This window comes from Coptis chinensis, chromosome 5, assembly GCF_015680905.1.
Source record: "Coptis chinensis isolate HL-2020 chromosome 5, ASM1568090v1, whole genome shotgun sequence".
NCBI lineage: Eukaryota > Viridiplantae > Streptophyta > Magnoliopsida > Ranunculales > Ranunculaceae > Coptis > Coptis chinensis.
Genome location: NC_141460.1, coordinates 66,112,670 through 66,133,382, shown reverse-complemented (window position 1 = coordinate 66,133,382; position 20,713 = coordinate 66,112,670). Strand labels below are relative to the sequence as shown.

The following is a 20,713-nucleotide window of genomic DNA, read 5'->3' as shown; positions in this document are numbered from 1 at the left end:
TGGATCAATTGCTTCTACAATATCAGCAAGTCTGCAACACTTTAACTTCTCACTATCACCTTGAGTATCAATGATGGGCAAAAGAAAATGAAAAGAAATAAAAAAAAAAAAAAAAAAAGTGAAGTTTACTCCATGAAAACAAATATGAAAATGAAGGAATTGAAGTTCAATGATGGAGGTGTCAATAAGTTGATTAGGTTTGAGATGGTGGTGTGGGTGTAATGGGGTTTGAGAGCCGCCTGTAAGTTTTGGCCTTTATCCCAAAATGTGTTTTGACTTTTGACATTTAAGACGTGGCTATTGTTTAGGGTTTTTTCTTGTGGGCTTATGGGTTCATGTGTTTGTGGGCCTGGATATTTTTCTCTTTTCTCTGTATATATATATATATATATATAAAGAGATAAAGGAAAACTATTTGGTGACAAGTAGCTCGCGAGCCACTCGAACTCAAATTCGAAACGAGCCGAGCACCGAGCCTGATGACCAGCCCTACTAAATAGACCCTAAATAGGAAGTATTTCTAGGGCCGACTATGTCTTACCAAACAAACGGGTTGGCTTTTGTCAAGAGTAAAATTCAGCTAGTTCCAAAATTTCCAACCTTGTCAAGTTCAGCAATTTAGTAGTTTGCAAGATTAGAAATTTTGGGCCATGTGAGCCTTCGGGCTAGAAATAGGGTGCTGCTATGATGGGTGGACCAATTAGCGAAAGGGGTGGACCGATGATCGAAAGCAAGTCTTCATGGACAAGGTGGAGGCGGTTGGGTCTACTCAAAATGGCGGCATCGGCGAGAGCTTTCGGGCTAAGTTCCCTTCGGCAATATAAGCTTTCGGGCTAGGAGTTGGTGAGCCTCCGGACTAGGTTCCCTTTGGGGTTGATAAGCCTTCGGGTTAGAGTCCTTAAATGTAACCGGTGTGGGTCTGACCCTCTAAATATTTTTAAAAAAAAAAAGTTAGGCAATTTGAAACAAGTGGCGAGATCATTTGCAGAAAAAGATCACAACCTAACTCCAAGAGCTTTTTTATACAAGCTCTCCTTACATGCTTTTGTGTGAAAAACCACCAACACATTAGCCTCTGCAGTGGAATGCAGTTACAACAGGTAAACAACTTCTACACACCCGAATAGAGCATTTTGCTAACTTAACCGTCACTGGCCAAGTGAAAACAGCTTGATACCAGCAAAACCACTTTTTAGCCGCGGCCATTGATTCATTGGAACTCAAACCAACACACATCATTTACCAAAAAAAACGCACAATATACATCAATTGATGGAGGGATATACGCAATATACATCCAACTAATTTGAACCCCTGGATGATTTTACCCAATAGAGAAAACGAACTTTTTCTCAAGAGTGAGACACCGGTTGCACTTCTGCACCATCAAAGAAACAAGGAAAGGATGGAATGAACACCAAAGTCCAACCCATAACAGAACAGTGCGGAAATAACTCATATAACTCGGAAGAAAGATCATTCTCAGTAGATACATGTAACAAGTTCACATCAGGAGACACCAAAGCAAAATATATAACACTTTCAAGATGACCGGGGGATGGAAAGTGTCCAAGAGGTGGATATTACATGGAGTGCTTAGCCACCGTTCTGAATATCTTTATGGACAAATGTTACATATATATGTTCATTAAAAAAATACAAACACACAAAACAAAAACACAATACTCAAATTTCAAATGATAATCAATACACTAAACATTCATAAAGCACAGTTTTACTACTAAATATTTAAAGGTTGACTTTTACTTCATCGTAAAACAAACGGAAAACTAGAAAAGGTAACAAAATAAGGACACACTGAACCTTAGAGCTTTATACATGCACTCAGACCACAATATTCATGGCACAGTAGACGCCACAGGCACACCGCATGTTATTTATCAAACCCAGTATGATGTCTTATAACAGAGCTTCAATCATCGTGCCGGTACAAAATATTGCAGACTAGTAGTCACCTTAACCTCTATCTTCCTTCATGATACTTCCTGAGACATTAACTTTGGTGATAATCACCTCCTCCAACCTGCTTGAACAACCTTCTCTGGAATTATTTAACATAAAGCAAAGATAAGTTCAGATTCTGATAGATGCTTTAAGAACTGAGAGAAGGCAAGACAGAGAAAATTCACTTGAACCTATTGATAGTAATCATATTCACGCCAAAATTATATAGTAAGGGACAAGTCTTAGTAGACGGAATAGATTGGACAATAACAAATTGGGTAAATTGTACAAAGTAACAACTTGAAGATGTGGAATTCGTGAGCGATGACATTACACGTAGCTATAAAGTGTATGAAGTTGAAATAAGAGAAAATGCAACACACAAAGTAGACGAGACTTGATTGTTGGCATGCAGCAGAAAGAGGGAGTCTTGTGCTATTCCGCATTCTAAATCTCACACTGCACAACTTTTCTTGAACAAATTGGTCTTATAGTATTGATACACTTCAAAGCTCTCGCCAAGATTTTGAATGAGACCAAAGATAAACTTATAATTGACAAAAAACAAAATTATTTATTTTAGTGTTAAGGCAAAAGCTGGATAGGTCATAAGCATTTTATATGCACAAGAATTGCCAGAGCTATGCCAAGTTGACAAAGTACTCAGAAATTTGTTTGTATGGGTGTAACTGATGCTACACGGTTTAGAGGGGTATGTTATTTTCAGGCAGTGCCATAGGTACAAACAATTTTTAGTAAGTTGCAAAGCTAAACAATCCACAACCTTTCATGTTGTTATTGGCTAAATTCTCTAGAACCGTAGAAAATGCCAGCAATGTAAAGTAATTAGCAGTCTATAATTAAAATAGAAAACCTGAACATGAAATACTAAAATGCAATGTCATGTCTCATGAAGTCAGCAGTCAGCAAGGAAATAAAGCAATAAACCATCTAAATGGTTCTTTATGCTTAACACTCTCATTTCACATAATGCACATATATGAAGTTTGATATTCTTGGGGGGGGGGGAGAATAGTTTTCTTACCTCCACCATCTCTAGAGGACAAGAGAGATTTGTCATTTTTAATTCTTCCTTTGCCATTTGCTTGAACCAATTTTTGAGCCCGTGGAGATAATGAGGTTAACTTGCCATTGGTAGATGATGGCAAAGAATGCCTCCTCGTATAACCATTCTTCTCAGCCGTATCTTGAGCCATATCTTGGCCTACCCTCGGAGACCCTTGTTCTCGCAGCTTTGCTTTCGCAGATTTAGTTGCTGCCATATAGCTCGGTACTGTTGGACTGTTCTGGATCCCGTTCTCTGGATTCTCCTGCATTGCTGTTAAGGAAGCTCTTCTTCGGCTGGTTTTCTGAATATCATGGTTTGTTTTATCTTCCACAATGATCTCCATATTCACCACCGGAACACTTTCACCTTTTTCGATGTTCTCCACTGGTTGCAAATCAAGTGGAGGAAGATTATTATGCAATACATCAATTGGTACATCTGATACTATTGGTTTTAAAGTGGTGACAGCATCAGGCTCTTTGGTTACTGTTGTGGTGATTTCTTTTGTCATATTTTCAGCAGAATCACTTGTTTTCGTGTCTAGAATATCCGGGGATGGAGAGATTGATGCTTTTCTTGGACTGTCCTTTGATTTCTCAGTCTCAGCAGTGATACTCATTTTTATCTTTTCAGCAGAATCACAGGTTACCTCGAATGGAATATCAGGAGCCTGACTGCTTGGTGCTTTCCTTACAGTACTCTTTGCCTTCTCAACCTCAACCTCTGACAGATCAATAGTCTCTACTGTGGGATTAGAAGAAACCTTCCTTAAACTGCGTTTAACCTTTTCAAGCTCATTTTGTGGATTTTCCTGTACTGAATCTGTGGTATGACTTGCAGTCTTCCTCAAGTTGCGTTTAGATTTCTCAGTTTCATTGGTTGAATATGCCATACCATTGTCAACACTCGGAACAGGGAACCTTCGAATAGTACGCTTTGATCGTCCTTGATCAGGCCTCAACTGAGGTTTTGAACCACTAACCTTCTTTTGTGCAACTGGCACACAGAGACGGGAGGATGTCCAGCGCCCAAGCCAATTCCATGCTGAATTTGGTTCCTCTAGACTGTACTGGAGGCGTAGGGGAGCCGCATTGGTTGAAGATCTAAGAAGCTAAAGAGAGGGAAAGTTATGGTTAAAGAAAAGTAGAAAGCAATCTAAAAAACAGTTAAAGACCTAAACTAAACTTCAAAAGAAAAATTATCAAAAGAATAATAAACATCCCATCTCTCGAACTTGCGACAGTGTTTTCTTGATTTCTTCTCATCCTTGAATAGAAAAAGAAGAGAAAAAACTGCTCAATTTAAATAATCTGGCTAATACAAGTAAAATACTTAAAATACATAGGTCTGCAAGACTAAAACATTTATGATGTGGGTGTTGAAACAAAGGTTAAGCTGATTCTTTGCTAGATACTGTGCTAGTATATGTTCCCTTTACGCAAATTGTTATATTTTTTTTTAGCAGATGCTTTGCTAGATACTCTTTTAGTATCTTGTTTAACCTTTGTTTCAAACATCCCACAAACCAATTTTTTTTTTATGTTTCTATATTGTAAACCACCAATTTTTCCTATATAAAAAGGGTGAGAGAAGGCCAAAAATAATTAAGCCGTACTCTCTTTTCTGCTCAAACTTTTTTCTTCATTAGCTGTAATAAAATTTTACTCAAATGATGCAGGAGCATGATTAATTACAATTAATTACTTAGTAAGAATTCTATTTTCATAAGGATTATGAGTCTTTATTTTGGTTATTTCATCTATAAATTTACCCATTGTAAAAAGCTTAAATTAGAGTTGAAAAACTAAAAATCGGGTTTATCGAAAATGTCAATATAATTTTGTGCACAATTGTGGTTGCATCAGGAAATTTGTCAATCAGATAAATGTTTATATGCATTTTTTTTCCTAAAAAATGAAACTCATATCATCAATAGCAATAAATGAAGAGCTATACCTTGCGAACAAAAGAATTTTCTGGTAGTTTCCCTACTTGAATAGGTAAGCTCACTTCAACAGAACCAGGTCCTGTGGCATCCTGAAAAACAAAAAACCTTTTAGTTGACAAAATAGAGACCAGATACAGAGTGACCGAGTCAAACATTGATTATGGCATTATGGACAGTGTGTTAAGTTGTTAACCAAGAAAGGAAGTCAAAATAGATATTTGCTCTATGATTAAGTTCATGGATATTTGCATAAAGATAACTTAGAACGACTAGAGGATGTGGACGCATATGCTAAGATACATCACAATGCAGACGCTAAATTTCATAACCATAGACTGTTCAGATGATTTTTCCCATAGCTGAAGTAAGGCGATTCTGGGTGGAGTTGAGGAACTCAACTAAAATTGTCAACGCCCGAAGATATAAATCCACTAGATAGTTGATTTGCCACTTACAACTTTTGAGATCCTAACACCAGCTAATTGCCCCCAGTACCACCATTATTGTACCAACACCCTCACACTGCTAACCGCTACGCTAATACAACTGTAAGGACCTCACCAGAGAACACTATCGTATCATACCATGCACCTTTATGTCAGACCACCATCTTTGTTTCGTAGCTGTGAGCACTACTACAGTGCTACTTTCGCTAACTCACTACTATCATTTTGGGGTAATCCATCAACATACCATTACTATCAGCAGTTTCTACCCAGTACCCACCATCACAAAACTGATCAGGAAATACATTACAGAAAGCACATGATCATAAAAAAGAAATGCAAATCACATGAAACATAAATATCTGTATGTGCAAGGAAATACAAATCATATATCCAAAAATTGGGATGAGACCCAGAAAGTTACCAAGGGCCTTTTCAGACTGCTCCTTGTATGCTCTTGGAGATCTGCTTCAGCATGTTTGACTTTTCGACCACGCACTAGAGCCTGAAACTTTATTAAACCTCGCAAACAACACAGGGTAGAAACTGCTTGTCTCCTTACTAGGTGACCGCGAACAAGTGCTTGCAGCCTTATGATGCCTTTGAGGGCTCGAAATGCCCGACGAGCCTTTACCAACATTGGACTTACATTAGTGCATTCATAACAAACTAGCGTATGGTCTCACAGAAGAACTTAAATTAGGAAAAGAAAAGACTAGGTTTCATAAAGGAATAATGTAAGGATCCTTAAAATGTTTGTTGCTTACAGTGAAATATATGCGAAATTATGATGGCACAAAATTGGGAAATTCTAAACAATAACTCCTAGTAAATGAGAATAACACGTGTACAACCAATAAAAATCCTAAGGAGAAAAGATTAAATGCATCCACCATATTTGAGGCTGGAAGAACCTTCCTGCCCGTAGAACACATGGTATCACAGGCAACAAACCCTTAATAGGTCGAAATTATGCGCAAGTCAGCGGAATGGATCTACGTATTGATCAATCTACAGCGACCAGATGTTTAGAAAGTGCTATACTAGCAATCCCCAAAATGGATTCATGTACTAAATTGACAAAAAATGTCTAATGGAAAACTAAGTTTATTTTATGATATGTTTGGCGAATGCGAAAAAGTTTATGAAACTAAATTTAATACAGTGATAGTTTTCAAAAGGTTCATACAGCTTACAAGAAATATAACAAGAAAAACAAAAAGGCAGAGATATCTTGTTTCCCGTTGTACATGCTGAGATATATAATCGCATTGGGTATTTAGAGCATTGCATAATAATTCATAAGTTCCTAGGACCTCTCCACTCGATGCAAGTTGGTTTTGAGTTGGTTGCTCCAAGTCTCCAACAACTTGAGATGGTATAGGAGTAGGCTACATTAGTATTCACCCCAAAGGGCCATATGTGCTCCAGGTCACCCACTAAAATTGAAGTCCAGGTGTTACTCTCAAGTCACACCACATTTGAGGGGACCAGTTGAGTTAATTAATCCCATCGGGTAATTAGAGCATTGCATACTAATTCAGAAGCTCCTGGGCCGCTCCGCTCTTTGGCTGCTTGAACTACTTAAGTCTTCATGCTGAGTGGGAATCAACATTCCCCTTTATTGTAGGTTGTCAATCATGGGAATCTTATTTGAAATTTTCGAGTGATGCCCTCCCATTGAACCCCCTCTCTAGGTATCTTCCCTGAAGTTTTTTTCCCCCCACTAATACAATTGTTTTAATATGTCAGTGATCATTATGCTTAGCACAAGTGGGCATGCTATTGGATAGATATATGGGGATTAGGGAAGCTGCATGTGTTGCCTCTCCTCAGTAGAGTTTCTCTATCACAGAAATAGTGCATCTATATTAATTGCATTACGAACACCTCAAAGACAAAATGAGGCGCGTAGAATCTTTTACACTAGGCCTGTTCTCTGTATAAATATGCAAATCAAATAGAACACCCGCAAACCGTAGAAAGCATTATATAGGAGTAAGGTTGAATATTTATGAGCATAATGAAGTAAAAAAAAACTACCAGATAACCCCGAAAAGCGGCTTGTGCTTTTATGACAGCTTGTTCATGCCTGATTCTCTCTGGATCATCTAGTGAAGATGTGGTTCCTTGCTCATCCGCATTTTGAATTTTGGATACTGTGCCTCCTTCATCACATTGAAACTCAGATGTGTTTACCTGATCCAATACTAAGTTCCCTTCGTTTCTATAGGCAGTATCAGCTACCGGTTCTGAAACCAAAGGTGGATTCACAGGAAAATCAGTAGTAGGTTCCTTAGCAGCAGCCCACGTTTCTTTCTCAGTAGTAGCTTTCTTCCGACAAGAATCGAGAACTAGTCAGTATTTACGCATTCCACATTGGTATTCCAAATGCAGCAAAGCAAATGTTTATATGAAACTAAAGGCACTATGCGTAAATACTACAGCTACCGCCATGAAGTTTACTAAATGCAAAAAAAAATCACCAATGCAAATATATAAAACAATAAAACTAACTCTGTTCGGCAAATTATATTATGAGTGGTTAAGATGCAATGATAAGGAGTATAAAATTCAAATACATTGATGCTGAAATTAGCAAAGTCAAATAGGAGTTATTGGTGAATAAATAAGTGCTCACCGAAGCATGTTTTCCTTTCGAACTATTTGATGATCTAGAAGTTTTCTTTCCAAAAAGTATAGTTTTAATCCACTTTCCAGGAGACTTCCCCATCCCGTAAACCGAAATATCGATCTGCATGATATAATCCAATCCAAAAATTAAACCACACACTCAAAAAAAATAAACTAATAACAAAAAACATGCAGATCTGAAACTTACCAAAAAAAACGGTACGTTCTAACCTTGAAGATCTGAAGAATAATAAGAAGAATGGTAATATGGTATTAGATCAAAGATTAAGAAGAAATAAAATGTAGAGCATTAAATAAAGAGATTCCATACTCCCACTCCTTTTTTATTTTATTTTTAGGAAGGCAAAGTGAGAGTGGGAATAAAATATTTAACTTGGAAGTGTGTACTTTAAAGTGAGTGAGTTGTTGTCTGTACTCGATATAGATACATTTCTGTCATTGTCTCAAATACTAGAAACCTCATGGCCTCATTGCCAGGATATTCTCGGTATTTCACTCTTTGGTGACAAATCTTTTTCTTTAGCTTTCTTTGTTATTATTATTCAATTTATTGCACTTGGCAAAATGTCCCTTTATTACTCAATTCATTCATTTGCCGACTACTCACACATATATACATACCTGAGTAAAATGGTTGTGGTCCTATATGTTTTTTTATTTATTTATGAGGATATGAATTATTGAGCTTACCAACTACGGCTTTATACATTTTGAATCGAGTTGGAAATTGTGTACCTAACGTTGTAAACTTTTAAGTTTTTATGCCTATTTTTGTAAGTTTTCATGTAATTATTACAAGCTTTAATTTGTGGTCTCTAGAATTGATAAGAAGTCGGCAACTATGTTGCTTTCTCTATAGACTCGTACGTAGTCTACCTTAATCGTCCTAAAAGCTATACAAAGTATTACAAATCTTAGATTCCGCCTCTATGTTAGTTCATAGGTATTTGTATCTCTCTCTCTTTTTGGTAATCATTTTCAATTTTATTGATATAAACATGGTGTTACATTGATATCTGCACGTTCCAGGCTATGTTGCAACCATATTGGAGCTATGTTAGACCTTCTATACTAGTTAATACATCTTGATAATCCACCTCTAGAATATTAACAAGCCAAGATGAGGGTGAGGGCTCCAGCTATAGGACTGTGGATTTTTCACTGCAAAACTAGCTAACATGTGTGCTACTTTGTTTCCACTTCTATTTACATAACATATATTTACATTACCAAAACTTTTCAAAAAACTAACTGTATTAGATAGTATTCCTTTTGATGGCTTTCCTTGCAAGAAATCTATGACAACTTTTGCATCATATCCATTTTCACTACTAAGTTTGTAATCAGGTGCCCTCGACACCATTTGAGGGCTTTTAAGTAGTCCTTTGCATTCTGAGTTTGTTGGGTTTGTTGCCCATCCTGAACTAGCACAAGCAACCAAGAAAACTCCATTTTCATCTCTCAATACACATCCAAAACCTACTCTATTACTAACTAGAATCCACATTTAGCTTTTTATAGCTTTTAGGTGGTACTTCCCATTTCACAGCTATAGGAGTCTTAATAATTTTGGTATGCACTAAATGATTTGCAAATTCAAAGAATAAACTATTAATGGTTTTTTAGATTCTACTAAAGATGGAATAGTTTTATTATGAAACACAATACACCTTTCTCTCCAAATATTGGAATACAAAAGCAAACAAAATTTTGTCCAAGTCTCATTGTTTATCAGCCAGTCTGTAGGTGGATTAAACCACAAATTTATCCATTCTTTAACTTGAAGATGTTGAAATTTATCAAGTCTGATAAGCCAAGGGGATTGGTACCAAAGATCCCTTGTAAAAGTACAATCTAAAAGAAGATGATGTATACTTTCAATTTGAGAGCCACATAGCATACAACTATTGTCAGGTATATATATGATTTGTTGGGAAATGATCTCTAGTTGGGACAACATTATTGTATAGTTTCCATACTAATAAAGCCTCTCTTGGTGAATTATTGTTTTTCAAAAAAGCCAGATAAAGAGTTAGAAGTGACAGGGTAAGAGTGTTGTGTGTACATAGTTTATTATACATTGACTTTACAGAGTGAGTGCCTTTTTTAGTTAAGTTCCAGTGCAAGGAGTCCTGCATATTAGTATCATACAAGTGAATGTTTTGTATTTTTCTAACTGTACCAGAGTCAAAGATTGAATTCAGAGTTTCATTATTCTAAGTTCTAGAATCATTATCAATCCGTGGAGAAACTGATGTCTAAGAATTATTTACAGGAATAAAAGGTGGAATTTACCCAGTTGAATATTTGGTATCCAAGCAACATTCCAAAAATCAATATTTGTACCTATACCCACATGCCAAGTTGAGTTTCCAATGATGAGAGGTAGTATGTATATGTAACATACCTTTCCAAAACCATGATGAGACATTGTTTTTATTTACTTGAAGGAGTGAAGTGTGTGGAAAGTACTTTGCTTTGATCTGTGATGCTAACAAGGAGTTGAGACTTGGGATCAGTAACAATTTGCCATAAAATACGAGATAGGTGTGCTTTATTATTTAGATGAGTATCTATAATGCCCAACCCATCATATCTTTTTGGATTTACAAATAAAAGACTAGCTTTTTAAGTACATTATTTTTGTTTTATCCCCCACCAGAAATCTCTTTGAAGAACATTTATTTTATCAATAACAGAAATAGGAATGAGAAATGTACTCATATGATACACTGGGATGGCAGTAGAGATAGATTTGATTAAAACAGTTCTTGCAACTTGTGAGAGAAGTTTACACTTCCATCCTGCAATACGATCATTGACCTTGTTGATTAATTCACCAAAAATTTCTGATTTAGGTTGTCCTAAGAAGAGTTTAGAACCAAGATATTTTTCTCCCACCTCAATCTTTTTCATATTTAAATATTTTTGTATCATGGCAGCATGATTACCTTCTAGATTTTTTGCTGAAGTGAATACCAGACTTATTAAAATTGATTTCTTGGCCTGTTATAGCACAAAAATCATTTAAAATATCTAGTATAGTTTGTGCTTCCTCCATGTTAGCCCTGCAAAATATAAAAGCATCGTCTACAAAAAGAAGGTGGGCTATAGGAGCATTCTGATTTGAAATTTTGATACCATGTAGTTTGTTCTCATTAGCTTGTTTTTCAATTAATCTAGATAGCACTTCCATGCATATGATGAAGAGAAGGGGAGATAGAGGGTCACCCTGCCTAAACCCTTTATTAGTGGTGAAGTGACCATGAGGAGTTCCAATATTGACAATTACATAAAAGTGTGTTGTTGAAATGCATTGGTGAATGAGCGAGATAGAGTGTTGATTTACCCCCATAGAGCTTAAGATATCCAGTAAAGATTTCCAGTTTACCCTATCAAAGGCCTTTGACATATCTAATTTTATAGCCATCAGCCCAGAAGTGCCTTGTTTTCTTTTCATGGTGTGGATGATCTCATGAGCTAGTATAACATTGTCTGAAATTTGTCTTCCAGTAACAAAAGCACTTTGATAAGGAGATAGAGAGGGGAAGAGAATAGATTTAAGCCTATTAGCAAGAGTTTTCTAGATAAGCTTATATTAAGTGTTACATAGACTTATAGGCCTAAATTCAGGGCATTTTTCTAGATTTTGAGTTTTTGGGATTAAAACAATGTTTGTGTGATGGATGATTTCCAAAGAATGAGCAGAGGAGAAGAAATTTGACATCATGTGAAAGATGTCATCACCTATAATATCCCAAGAAGAGTGATAAAAAGTGTAGGGAACCCATCAGGTCCAGGTGACTTGAGGCCGTGGCTCCCATACTTAACATGACAGACTTAACCTCTTCATTAGTAACATGACTTGTGATATCTTCATTTTCCTCTTGAGTAATGATCATTGGAAAAAGAGATGATATATTATTTGTGTTAGCCAGGAAGGAATCATTGAGAATTTTTTTTAAAGTGTTGGACCAAAACTTCACCTATGAGTCTTGGTGATGAGATCCACAAATCTTGTTTAGTTTTTAACCATTCAATCCTGTTATATTTTCTATGTCTCAAAGTTTTTATGTGAAAATATTTTGTGTTTCTATCACCTTTTTTTATATTTGAATCTCTTGATTTTTGCTTCCATATTTTTTCCTCACATTCAAGCAGAGAGTTAAGAAGAGTTAAAGTGGTATTCTCTAAAAGAACATTAATTCTCTATAGTTGGAATTTTCCCTTAAATTGATTCCAGCTCCAGCTTTAAAACTTTTATTTGGTTAAAACTATTTCCAAAAGTTGTTTTCTTCCAAAATTTTAAAGTTTTTTTTGGTTGAAGCCAGTTGATATTTAATAGGAATCACATTTGAGCTGGATTGGTGATACGGATTGCTAGTATTCCAGGATGTATTTGCCATAAATTGGTAATCTTGATGGGTCATCCACATGGATTGAAATTTAAAGGGGACATGAGATGAGTGTGGAGGAGGTTGAGTGTTGAGGAAGAGTGGGCAATGGGCAGAGCCTATAACTGCTTTGTGAGTTAAAACAACCTCAGGGAATAAAAGTAACCATTCAGAATTTACTAGTGCTCTATCTAACCTTTTCTGGATATTATCCTGAGCAGTTCTCTTGTTAGACCATGTGTATGGATAGCCTTTATAACTTAAGTCAATAAAACCTTGTGTATTTATGATATCATGATCAGGTTATTGACCATCATTTATTCATAAGGTTTTCCTCCTAACACTTTAGATGATAAGAGAATGACATTTAGGTCTCCAATAACCAAGATTGGGCAATTATGGTTTAAAAGATTTCTCACAGGGTCCCAACTTTTAATTCTAAGAGGTTTAAAAGAACTACCATAAAAGAAATATGTTATCCATCTATGTCTTGTACCTTTATTGAGTTCAGAGGTGATTGAGTTAGAAGTTGAGTCTATAATTATAAGATTTACTCATTCCTTTCAAAGAAGGCACATACCTCCAGCTAAATGAATAGGTGGTATAATGAAATGGTGTGGGTAATTGAGCTGATGAATGAGAGAATTGATGGTAGTGATTGAAGCTTTATATAGTTTCAGAAAGGAACATAATATCAGGATTATTTACATAAATAAGATCATGTAAGTGTCTCATAATGGAAGTATTTCCTCACCCTCTACAGTTCCATGAAAGTGTCTTCATATATTAATTATTTGTGACTGATCTGGTTTACTCACAAACCCATCTGAGACAAGGGGATCTAAGCAGCAACATTGATAGTATTTTACACATGTTATTTTCAGGTAACTAATAACCCATGTGAAACAATTTTGGCAAACATAACACAAGCAGGAAAGTTGCATATAGAAGAGACAATTGTTTATGTACATGATGTACCCAAAGTAGACAAAGTAAGAACAATTGACCTTAACAAGAATAGACAAGTGAATATCTTAGATATTTAACAAGGAATTTTGACACGGAATACTTATGTAACATGCGAGACACATAGAAGAATTTTTAAAACAATTAATAATAGATTGATAATCAAAATTTAGAAGTGGACTATTGGGGAACATATGAACATGGGATTATGAGGATGAGCCCGAGCCAGAACCAATTGCCCATATATACAAGTTTGATGGATTTTCAGAGCTTGTAGGCAGAGTTGGCACAAACGAGGTGTCATAAGAGATATGTGCTTCAATACTCATTTGGATTGCAAAATTTTCCTCCCATTCAACATGATGATAGAGATCAGAAGCAGAACCATCAACTAAATGTTGTGTGGCTTAATTTGAGAATTGGTTGTTTGGATCCCAATTGTAGGGGTAATATTCCGTCAGTGTCCTAAAGACACGTGGTAGAGTGAGATTACACCGAAGGATCGTTATCGGAAGGGGAATGGAGCATAAGATAATGGCTCTAGAACTGATTTGGTCAATTCTGATCAATTCTTACGAGTTCAGGACAATTCATTTAGTTTGACTAGTCAGTTCTGCGAAGTAGTTCGGGAACTGGACAGGTCCATTCCGAAACTGGTCCAGAACTAGATGAAAACCTTGTACAGCTGTATTTCAGTATTAAAAGGACTCTTGGACGTGTTTAGAATAGGTGTTCCATTTAGAGCAGACTTCTAGGTCTAAATGCTTATTATGGAAACCTAGTCCAACTATGTCTCTTTCTATGTGATAACTTCTATTCTGATGTTGATCCTATCTTGATAAGGAAAGAGGAAACCCTAGCTAGAAGATGGTTTCTTGGTAGCCAAGGATACTTTATTCTAGGGCTTTCCACAAGTTACTATATATAGGAGGCAACAATATGAGAAGAGGGGACGGATCCCTAATGGCCAAGATATAGAGGCGACTCTGTGGAGGCAAACTTTTGGTCATCTCTTCTTCCCCACTCAGTATGCTATTCAGCCCCATAAAGAACTACGACATACTTGATTCCTAAAAAAGGATACGTAGGCAGCCACACCTTCGTGGTTCAGTCCATATTATAAAATACTCCTATTCGTTTCGGTAGATACGCTTTGAACTAGAACACGGTGTGAAGATTTCAGCAGAGGATTGTGGGAACCTAGAAAAACCCCCACACCAACCATGTTCATTCCAGAGAGATTTGACCACAAGACCATGTGTTAGAAGAAGTTGTGTCACCTTTGGACTGTGAATTATATCCAAGATAGCCTCATGCATTTAAAAAAGTAGAATATGAAAGATTTGTGTTTTGGGAGGGATTAAAAATATCATTTTCTCCCATCAAAATTGTGGTATGTGGCTATGAGTTGGATGACTGTTTGATTTGTAGAGATGGGATTTGGTAGTAGTGGAAGAGGGGTGTAGAAATTTTCAGTATCCAAATGTGGCAGTGAGATTGGTTTTGGGTCAGTAATGAAAACGCTTGATTGTCGTTTCTTTGGAAGACGTGAATCCTTTCACTCAATCAATATTTTTTTTTCTTTTGAGGATACACTCAGTTATTTTAGAATAAACTGATGGTGATTTTGGGTTGTGTGGACAAGTCGGTGGTTGTGAAATGAGGTGGTTGATCTGGTTAGAAAGAGGAGAAAGGTTAGGTTGTATTTGGGTTGGTTTTGAGAATTGTTTGGGCTTTATTTTTATGGTCTTTGGTTTTATGACCTTGTTTGGGTTCGTACTTGATGATGGATCAAAGCAAATATCCATCCATACTAATATTGGTTCCTTGATATCAAGATTTTCAACTGGTTCAGATATTTCTGAGATTTGCACCGATTTTCCTTTTCTTAGAGCCATTGAAACTTTTCCAGTAGTGGTGACATGATCTACACATGGTTTGATCTCCCCATCTATTGAGAGTAAAGCCACTGATCCTCCAAACAAGTTCTGATGATGCCTTATTTCATATGTAATAATATTACTTTTTAGCTCTAGTAGATCTTGCGGATTGATTTATCTTCCCAGATAAGTGACTTGTTGTTAGAATTTTGTCCCAGTCGCTGTGATCTGAAGGAGTTCAGTCACTATTGGTGGTGTTTCATTACACATGGATGTGTCATGGGTAAGCCGATAACACGTTTTGCAAGAGTGAAAAGGAACGCCTGGGTATTCAAAACCAACCCATCTTGGTCCCATATAAAGAGTTTCTATCATTGTTCCTTGATTCATAGGATTATGAAGATCTACCTCTACTCTTGCTCTATATCCAGAAGCCACTCTTGGTGCGTTCTCTGCCGGATCAACCTCTCGAAAGATACCTGCCGCAGCAGCAAGGAGTTTTATCACTTCAGGTGATTGATGCTCTAACTGGAGACCAGTAAAGGTGATCCAAAAGAGGGAGGTGTCAAAAGCAATATCCTGAGGTGAGAGATGAAGTTAAAATTTCTTGAGTACTAGAAGATAACCCATGATTTGCCAAGGTTCATTATTGAGAATCTTATTTTTATCAATCTCATTCTCAAAACTGATAATGAAGAGGTTTCCTTGTGTTACAACTATATGTATCCTCTGTTTTAGGTTCCATTTTGTCCTTAAAGCCCTCATCACTTCATTTGGATCTAGATGAGTATCGGTGAAGAGTTTTCCGATTAAAGAAGTTTTCCATTTTATACTTGTTTGGAGCATCAAATCTCGTGGGATTTCCATAAGTGGAATTGCTTCCTGGGAGTTTATTAGATGAGTTTGTGCAAGAACATGAGTGATGTTCTCCGTGAGAATTTTTGAAAGTGGATGATGGGTAATATATGAATGGAGAATTGTTTGTTTTTGTGGTGGTATGGTGTATGTAATATATGATGGATGGGCAGGTGGCTTTGTTAGTTGATTGGAGAGAAGAAGATGTACTCTTCTGATTTTGGAAATTTCGTAGTTGTTGAAGTAGGTTGGTGGTGATATCCTCATAGTTACATAGGTAGTCAGGCTTATATAGGTGTAGGCAAATTTGCAGGTATATTTGCACAAATATGCTCCAGTCCTTCTCGAAGATCCATCAAACATGCATAGAATAGAAATTGTATCCAAACATAAGACAAAAAAGATATTAGTGATGTAAACCAAAATTCCATAAACCGAAACATAGAGTACAAAATGTTCAGATAGTAGGGTGTTAGCCTAGAAAAAAGGAATAACTGACCAAAGAGCAGCAGAATTAGGGGTGTCTCTTTTTTGCCGAATTTTCGATTTTGTCGAAATAATTGGTCTGGCTCTGGGTGTAGTTTTCATGGTCCAATATCCGATTTCCAAAAATTCCGAAAATATGTACTTATAAAGTAATAAATCTCCATTGTCCACTTGATTAGATCTCGACCGTTCATTCATTTTCTAGTTTTTGTACTTCCAAAAACAAAATAAACAACATAACCTAGCTCGTGACATGTGAAGTCTTGGTTTGTAACATGTAAAGGCTAGCTGACATATAAAGTCTTGGTTTGTAACATGTAAAGGCTTTTAGCTCCTGACATGTATTAGGCATTTGTTAGTTCCTTAGTTCCTTACATGTAAAATCTTGTTTTTTTGAAGTTACGTTCCAAAGTGTTTTAATGCTATCGTATATTAATATATTTTGAAATTTAGTGATGTCAAAATTTCTTTTCCAAAAATAATTGAAAGTAAAGAGATCTGTGAAAATTTACCAAGTATTTCGAAATTTCTGAGTTTCCAAAATTGGAAATATATTTTGAATCCGAAAAAAAATTGGATCGGATTTGGCTAGCATATTAGGTTCCGAAAAAATTCAGAAACAGTTCCGAAAGAGATTAATCAGATCCAATCTGAAGTCACCCCTAAGGCTAAGTCCAATGGTACGACAAAACACCAAATATAACAGAAATTCTTATCCAATGGTGCGTCAAAACGCTAACCCGCAAACGCTATCGATATAAGTTTACCTATATATAGCGCCAGTTTTAACGAGATAGCGTCAAGTCTGTAGGAACCGTTATTTCATAACCAATATTTCTACAAACCGCGAGAACCACGCGCAGCGGAATCAATGGGGTTCTCACGATTTTGAATAGAAAACATACCTTTGAATCCAATTTAGATAACTCTGAGAATCCAAACTTTATCAAATCCGAAATCAACCCCTTGATCTTCTGTTGTATTCCTTTAAAATAGATTGGACGTTGTGTGGACAACGATCTACCAATCCCCTTCTTTCTCACAAAGCTAGATCCAATTTTGGATCTATCTTTCCTTGTCTATTTTTCTGTTCAGATGAATAGTGAATTTCAGCCAAAAAGAGATTATTCTATTTATAGGCTACAACAGGGACCATGAGGAGAAATTAGGGTTGGGCCTTCTGACGGGATTGAGCTTCCCATGTTCGCCCAGAACACACGACCCAAGTCTATCAACAAATGACTTATTCCACTAAAGGCCATTGTTGCACTACCGCCCTAATCCCAAATTACGTGTTAGCGTTTATGGGCTCCATATTATATGCTCATTGATCTCCCCGTGTTTAAGATATCGAATGTCCGTTGATTAAGTCAAGTTATTGATAACTACATTAATCAACTTTTTATGTCCTTGAGTAGTACCACTCAACCTCATTGTCATGTCGGAATAAATCCACCTGCAGGGTTTACATGACAATCTTTTTGAGCTCCTCAAGGGGACATCATCAACCCAACCTCTTGCGGGACACGGATTCCTTCTATAATCAACAACACACCTTACATACAATGTCATTACCTAATCCATCGAGTTTGTTGATTCACAAATGAATCTCACTCATTGATGATTTAAAGCAATGTACAATGCATGTAAGTTCCCGTTATTATATCCGGATTAGGAGGACAAGCATCCATAATAACAGAGGCGTTTGTTCTCTTACATAGTCAGTATAAGAAGAAACAACCTCACTTGGTCCTGTTCAATACACACAAAGTGTACTAGTGTAATCTTATAGTTAAGATAGACTAATACCAGATTATACTACAACCGTACCAATGGTTTGTCCAAATCCATCTAGCTTGTGAACGATTACTTATACTTTATAAGGTACTGATGATATGATCTTATGTGTGTTCACACCATATCATCTACAACATAAAGTATTAGACACATGCATATAACTAATAACATATATAATATGCATAACATTTGCATATATGATTCTCATTCAAAATATAAAGAATTAGATTTAATACAAAAGTAATGTTTTTAGTATATAATCCTATCAAAGTCTACACGTCAATATGAGTGGCGGTTAGAAGAAATCTAAGCCACATGCCACACTGTGTGGCGACTAAACTTTTTTTTTTTGTTTAATTTTTTTCCCACACGCCTTTGAGAATGGCGGCTAGAAAGTCCAAAAAATATATATAAAAAAATCCTATACACCATTAGTATTGGTGGATGTGAAAAAAACCATTGGATTTAGAAACGCTAACCTGCTAACTCTATACACTATACTATTGTGGTTTGGTGGGTTGGGGCACCAAACCATTTGACATAGCCTAAGCAGAATATAATGTAAAAGAAACTGTGTATGTATTGAAAATGGAGATTTTGACACATAGAGGATATAAAAAAGGGCCAAAATGTGGGTTTCAATGACTTCCCTCCTTGAGACAATAGACAAGATTGTTTCAAATGAAGGCTTGATTCCTCCGTCAATTTTGGCTGCAAGAACATCTTTTTTTTTTCCTTCTCATATTTCAGATCTCCCTTGTGTGGGACTACCCAGTATTCTTCTGTCATATTTACCGTACTATTTTCCTATATATATATATATATATATAAATTTGTAACTCCTGCCATCCTTCCAAAATGGATTTCAGATTCAGGCCAACTCAGGCCAGATTCAAGCTTCCTTCACTATAGATTGGACTATTGAAAAGTTGATTTTTTGGGATGATAATTAATGTAATCCACTAAGGAATTTTCTAGTGATTCTAGTTGTTGTGGTCACCCCACCACAAGTTCTTATTCTTATCCTAAATCACGATCAATTCTTTCATACCAATATAACACCATACAAAGATCTTTTATGTTTGCTTTATAAATGGAGTGGGTCGTTTTCTACAGTAGTTCACAACCAATGATCCATTCTTGTATAGATATGCCTTGATACAAAACATTCTTATGTCCACAACTTCCACTATAAGGTAGTAAAACAACACCGGCCATTATATATGCAAGTTATACCTACAAGTGATCTATTGGTATAAAGAAAGATAGAAAGGGATATGAGTTGTCCCGTTTGTGAATTTTGTATTAAGACACCATCCCATATCTTCCTGACTTGTGATTGGATGAAGAATTTGTGGTTCACTATCCCTATCAACTTGAGAGTTGAATTGTATTCGGAAATCGGAATGGAGCATCAGCTAGACAATGGCTTGATCTGATGAGGTACGGTTGTCAATTGGTATCTGATATGTGCTCAAAAAGTTCATTTTAACCCTTGATTATACCTCTTGTTTAGCCATCTTAGTGGACTAACAGTGTTTGTAAGTCATGTTTTATGATTCTATAGGTGAAAAATAAAGTTTTGTAGAATATTAGATAAAAGGGGGCAAAACGGAGCAATTCGGAGCATTAAAAACCATATGGGAAACCTGTGGATAATCATGGAGAAGGCCAAGGATTTGAAGCCATGAAAGATGCAACTTAGACCTGTTTTAAAGCTTATTTGGAAGCCTATGGAAAAAGATTCGTTGCTTGGACCAAAGCCCGCAAAAGAGGAAAGAAGGATGGAGCTAAAAAAGGAAAACAGACTCTTGCGTCTGGGACGCAAGGAAATGCACTTGCCCGTGCGTCCAGACACATGAACCGACACTGTAGCCCACCTCTTTTACAGTTTTGGAAATGAAGTTGGACTCAGAAAGAGGTTGATTTGTTCCAGCTAAGAAACAAGCCACGATTTGAGATGTTTCTAGAACTCATTGTAACCCCTATAAATAGAGGACCTAAGTGCCTCATGAAACTCGCCAATTCACTTACAATCTTGTCTCTAGAACTTGAGGCAGAGAGAGATTAATAATAAAAAATTCGGTTTTAACTAATCGAGTCTTGATAAATTAGTCTTTCTAGTATAGTCTTATGTTCTTCAACTTTTCTTCTTGTTCTTCCTTCTTCATGGAAGGCTAATCTTCTCCTTCAAGGGAGGTGATGAAGCAAGTGCTTAGGGTTGGTGATTCTTTTGGTTCATGGTGTTCTCC

General features: G+C 36.4%; 1 protein-coding gene across 1 annotated transcript; it reads right to left on the bottom strand.

The window, feature by feature from the left end:
• Positions 1 to 1,719: 1,719 nt before the first annotated feature.
• Positions 1,720 to 8,587, bottom strand: LOC147498414 (protein IQ-DOMAIN 30-like). Its single transcript, XM_086560397.1, has 7 exons — positions 8,271 to 8,587; positions 8,070 to 8,183; positions 7,472 to 7,762; positions 5,853 to 6,056; positions 4,991 to 5,071; positions 3,011 to 4,145; positions 1,720 to 2,062 (listed from the first exon to the last, which is right to left on the bottom strand). The coding sequence occupies exons 2-7, from the start codon at positions 8,160 to 8,162 to the stop codon at positions 2,031 to 2,033; spliced, it is 1,836 nt and encodes a 611-aa protein (XP_086416523.1). The 5' UTR covers positions 8,163 to 8,183; positions 8,271 to 8,587; the 3' UTR covers positions 1,720 to 2,030.
• Positions 8,588 to 20,713: the final 12,126 nt, after the last annotated feature.

Excerpts from the sequence above, each read along its gene's own strand:
- LOC147498414 (XM_086560397.1), bottom strand. The coding sequence starts at position 8,162 with ATGGGGAAGTCTCCTGGAAAGTGGATTAAAACTATACTTTTTGGAAAG. Across the intron at positions 7,763-8,069 it reads CGAAAGGAAAACATGCTTCG|AAAGCTACTACTGAGAAAGA; the intron begins GTGAGCACTTAT and ends TCTTGTCGGAAG. Across the intron at positions 5,072-5,852 it reads GCAGTCTGAAAAGGCCCTTG|GATGCCACAGGACCTGGTTC; the intron begins GTAACTTTCTGG and ends TTTGTTTTTCAG.